We start from the raw sequence: 4,463 nt of genomic DNA on the forward strand, positions 1-4,463 counted from the left end.
TGAAAAAGTTCTAACAAAAGAATTACTTCGAAATTTCGACAGACAGAGAGTTGACTATAAAGACACGACTTGCAGAAGACATCCACCAAGTGTATTTAAGGAATTCCATATTAGAAGTATTCTAGTACCAAACAAAATGTAAAAGGTTGAGTAACAAACGATGTTGTCATTTGGTAAAAAATGCCAATAATGTCATCCGAGTAAGATTAAATAGGTCATCAAATCGAAGCCCAATTGGTGGTGAATGCCTTGGAAGGAAACTCCCCGGCAAGCATCTCTACTCTCATCCCAAGTTTCATGTCAGGTTAACTTTTAAAAGGATACTTTGGTCATTCACATTAAAAAAATAAAGAGAAAAAAGAAAGTTGTTTTCGAAGTTGGGTTTATCTCATGGACTGAGAACAATAAGACGAACAATAATGTGAAACCAAAGAAAAATAAAATAAAAGATTTAGCAATGATTTCTCTGTACTCTTGCTCAATAATAATTACTATAATTATTTTTCAAAAATATATTTGTTGAACTGTTGATCAAAGATCACACCAATTTTCAATCTCACAAGTTCCAAATTCCAAGTATTATTCTACAGTCTTTCGATTCTTGGATAAGTGCAGTACACATGAGAAAGAAGAATGAATTTCCTTTACTTTCAATTTTCTCAATAAAACTCTGTTCAAAGCAGCCAACAACTGAGAAATAAATAATCTCAGCAAGAAGAAAATTATTCCAATTTCTTTGATCAAACACTCTTAAGCATACATTCTTCATTTCGGTTTTACAAGTTTCCTTTTGCTGATCATGATACTCAAAGAACCCATCCTTTTGTTCTTAGCAATCTTTATATCTTCGTTAATCGTGGTTCAATCAACCAAGTGTGACCGATCATGTGGTGACAAGCTTGTTCCTTATCCATTTGGATTCTCTAGCGGCTGCCGGATCCCTCTAAGCTGCAGCTCAAATAATCATCAGCAGCTTAATCTTGCAGGTTTCCCGATCCTAAACATAAGCAACGATCGCATAAAAATCAGCATTGAAGCCACTTGCAATCGTTCACTCCGAGCACTTCTCCGTCTCTACGGCCCCAACTACGCCCCGACGTCTCGAAACGCAATTCTACTGCAAAACTGCAGCGTGCCAGCGCCATGCATGATACCCTCGACGATGGTTTACACTCATTTCGAGGCCCTTGCTTGCTCTCCTAATGGTGCCAGTAATATAAGTTGCTACTCGGAGAATAAATCTAATGGTTTCGTTGATTACAGCAAGGTGATCAAAACTCACTGTAAGTCCTTTTTATCGTCCATATCAACAGAATATTTCAACGAATCAGGAGTCCTGGAGGTTCAGGTGGTTGAGCTAAGGTGGTGGATTGAAGGACGGTGCTCTGAGTTTTGTTCTGAAAATGCAATTTGTGATGAAGTTATTTCGCCGTTTAATCGACTGCCAGGATTCTATTGTAGATGCCGAAACGGGTTCATTGGCGATGGCTTCCGTGCTGGCGATGGATGCCGGAAAGGTCAGTTCTGGTTCACTAAATATCTTGAGAAATTTTAATTAAGAACATATCTTTTCTCATACCAACAAAAGGCATGTAAGTGAATTTCAGGCCACAGAATTTTTAGCAGATATGTTCAATTTGATGTGTTGGAAGAATAAACGAACTGAATTCCCGTACATGTAGAACAGAAGATTAATGGATTTGCGGTAATAGTAATTAAGTTAGAATCTAAGCATATAATTGCAGAGCTGCTTTGGTTTACCTTAAAACATAATCTTACAATTTGTTTTTTTATGTGTTTGTTGACATGTAAAACTAAACAGCATCTTCAGATTGCAACCCCGCGAGATACATTTCTGGCAAATGCAGAGGAACGACTCGAGTCTTTATTTTCGTTGGAGGTAATCATAATTTAATGTAGAACATAGTTAATGATGGTGGCTTAAAACCAGTGAAGATGAGTTTATTATATATGTATGCTGCACTAAATTTGGTGTTGTTTTTTCTCAGGCATTGCAGCTGGAACTTGTTTAATGATCTGTGCAGTTCTAATTTGCTGCTTCGTGCGGAGGCAATTGAACTCGAAAACGATACAGAGCACGAAAAGTCTCCTATCTGAAGCTTTAAACATCAAGATTCCCATCTACGCATACAAAGAAATAGAGAAAGCTACACATGGTTTCTCAGAGAAACAAAGGCTTGGAACTGGGGCGTTTGGAACAGTCTATGCAGGCAAACTTCATAACAATTCATGGGTTGCTATTAAAAGGATCAAGCATAGAGACACTGATTGCATTGAGCAAGTGGTGAATGAGATCAAGCTAATTTCATCCGTCAGCCACCCGAACCTGGTGCGCCTGTTGGGTTGCTCCATGGAAAATGGTGAACAAATACTTGTGTATGAGTTCATGCCCAATGGAACATTATGCCAGCATTTACAACGAGAGAGAGGCGATGGACTTGCGTGGCCAGTTCGACTTACCATTGCTGCTGAAACCGCACAAGCCATCGCTCATCTCCACTCTGCTATAAATCCTCCTATATATCATAGAGACATCAAGTCCAGCAACATTCTCTTAGATTACAATTTCAGGTCCAAAGTAGCAGATTTCGGTCTTTCTAGACTCGGAAAAACCGAAATATCCCACATCTCAACAGCTCCACAAGGAACACCGGGATACCTTGACCCTCAATACCATCAAAACTTCCATCTTTCAGACAAAAGTGACGTTTATAGCTTTGGGGTAGTCCTCATGGAGATGATAACAGCACTAAAAGTGGTGGACTTCACTAGGCTCCCAAACGAAGCAAATTTGGCAGCTGTTGCTACTGATAGAATCAGCAAGGGAAGTTTAGATGAGATCATAGACCCAATTTTAGACCCTAAAAGTGATTCTTGGACGTTATGTTCAATCCATAAGGTGGCAGAGCTGGCTTTTAGGTGCTTATCATTTCATAGAGACATGAGACCTACAATGATGGAAGTGGCCATTGAATTGGAACAAATAAGGCTAAGTAGATGGGTACCTGGAGAAGAACTTACACATGAAGCTTCAGCAGAGGTGTCTCCTTGCTTCTCGTCGTCAAACCTAAGAGAGCAACCACTAAGCAAGGCAGTTAGTAAGAAGGGTGGAGTTGAAAACAGAGGCTTGTTTATGCTTCAGATGAGCAATGTTGGTTTCATGAACTTGATGGAAAAAACGAAGGATAATTCACCAGTATCAGTCCAAGATCCTTGGTTGAGCGAACAAAGCTCACCTTCTTCAAGCAGTTTGCTGAATAATGTAACTCATTAACTAGAAACTCCAATCTTTCCTCTGATTTCAACTTCATCTTCAAGCGTTTACCGCAGTTTTGTCCCTCTGCATAGTTTGTAAGAGTTTTTTAATCCTCCCTAGTGTAAATTAACACAATTTTAATATTACCAAAATGTACTTATCACAAGCAAAACCATATTGTAATTGATATACTATACTAATCTCATTAATTTTATCGAGATGAATTACTATGCTTCATTTAGGCGAATTTAGATAATTATTAAAACCTATTCATTTTGGAGTTAAATTATTGCGCAACATAATAAGCATTTACCCAATATATATTTTTTATTTTTACGGTAGAAATGTAATATCGGTATTTGAACTCATATAAAAATTCGATCAATTAATAGATCTCATAATGTATCGATTAATAGTAACAAGACTTATCAAATATACTTTTAAGTCATTACTAATTAAAAGAATCAAACGTGATGTTTATCCATATGTATTTAACCATTTTAAAACTCAACTAATTACTTGTAAATTTTGTGTAGTATAACAATTACTCATATGGCAATTTTCCTACAACATTAAAATTTAATATCCGAATGCATCAATAAGCAAGGATATTACCATTTCCATGACTTTTGCACAGTTCTTAAAACACATTTTTTGACATGGTTTAGCACCCTTTGGGACATCTTTATTTCCAATTATTCAACGACAACTAACAAGATAGTCTAAAGTGATTACAAGCAGTGACAGAACTTAACAATATTATTTTGGGATCATTTTATTATTATTTTTCAATATAAATTATATATAAAAATATCATACTAATAAAAGTAAATTTTATAAATTTTAAAATTCATTTATTTACATAAAAAATTAAAGAAACACAATACATCGGTAAAAATGCTATCTAGAATTGTGTCTAAGGGTCTGTTTGTTTCCCGTAATTGGAATTACGGAATTGGTTTTCCCCGAATTCCCGTGTTTGTTTTACGTAATTCGTTTTCCGGAAAATGTTTTCCCGTGTTTGTTTCACGTAATTCGTTTTCCGGAAAACGTTTTCCCGTGTTTGTTTCACGTAATTCGTTTTCCGGAATGTAATTCATTTTCCTAGTAACAGAATTTCCTTTGTGTTTTCTGTAAAATGACTTACGGATTCATTTTCCGTAAGTCATTTTCCGAACTTTTCACT

At 36.3% G+C, this 4,463-nt stretch overlaps 1 protein-coding gene across 1 annotated transcript; it reads left to right on the forward strand.

Annotated features, from left to right (window-relative positions):
* The first annotated feature begins 640 nt into the window (after positions 1–640).
* On the forward strand, positions 641–3,326 carry LOC120183304 (wall-associated receptor kinase-like 14). Its single transcript, XM_039188030.1, has 3 exons — positions 641–1,517; positions 1,823–1,900; positions 2,010–3,326. The coding sequence occupies exons 1-3, from the start codon at positions 800–802 to the stop codon at positions 3,293–3,295; spliced, it is 2,082 nt and encodes a 693-aa protein (XP_039043961.1). The 5' UTR covers positions 641–799; the 3' UTR covers positions 3,296–3,326.
* Positions 3,327–4,463: the final 1,137 nt, after the last annotated feature.

Source organism: Hibiscus syriacus, unplaced genomic scaffold (genome assembly GCF_006381635.1).
Source record: "Hibiscus syriacus cultivar Baekdansim isolate YM2019G1 unplaced genomic scaffold, ASM638163v2 tig00003725_pilon, whole genome shotgun sequence".
NCBI classification, from domain to species: Eukaryota; Viridiplantae; Streptophyta; class Magnoliopsida; order Malvales; family Malvaceae; genus Hibiscus; species Hibiscus syriacus.

Bases quoted from the DNA above. Each gene is read 5' to 3' on its own strand.
- LOC120183304 (XM_039188030.1), top strand. From the start codon at position 800: ATGATACTCAAAGAACCCATCCTTTTGTTCTTAGCAATCTTTATATCT. The intron at 1,518-1,822 runs GTCAGTTCTGGT...AAAACTAAACAG, and splicing joins TGGCGATGGATGCCGGAAAG to CATCTTCAGATTGCAACCCC. The intron at 1,901-2,009 runs GTAATCATAATT...GTTTTTTCTCAG, and splicing joins AGTCTTTATTTTCGTTGGAG to GCATTGCAGCTGGAACTTGT.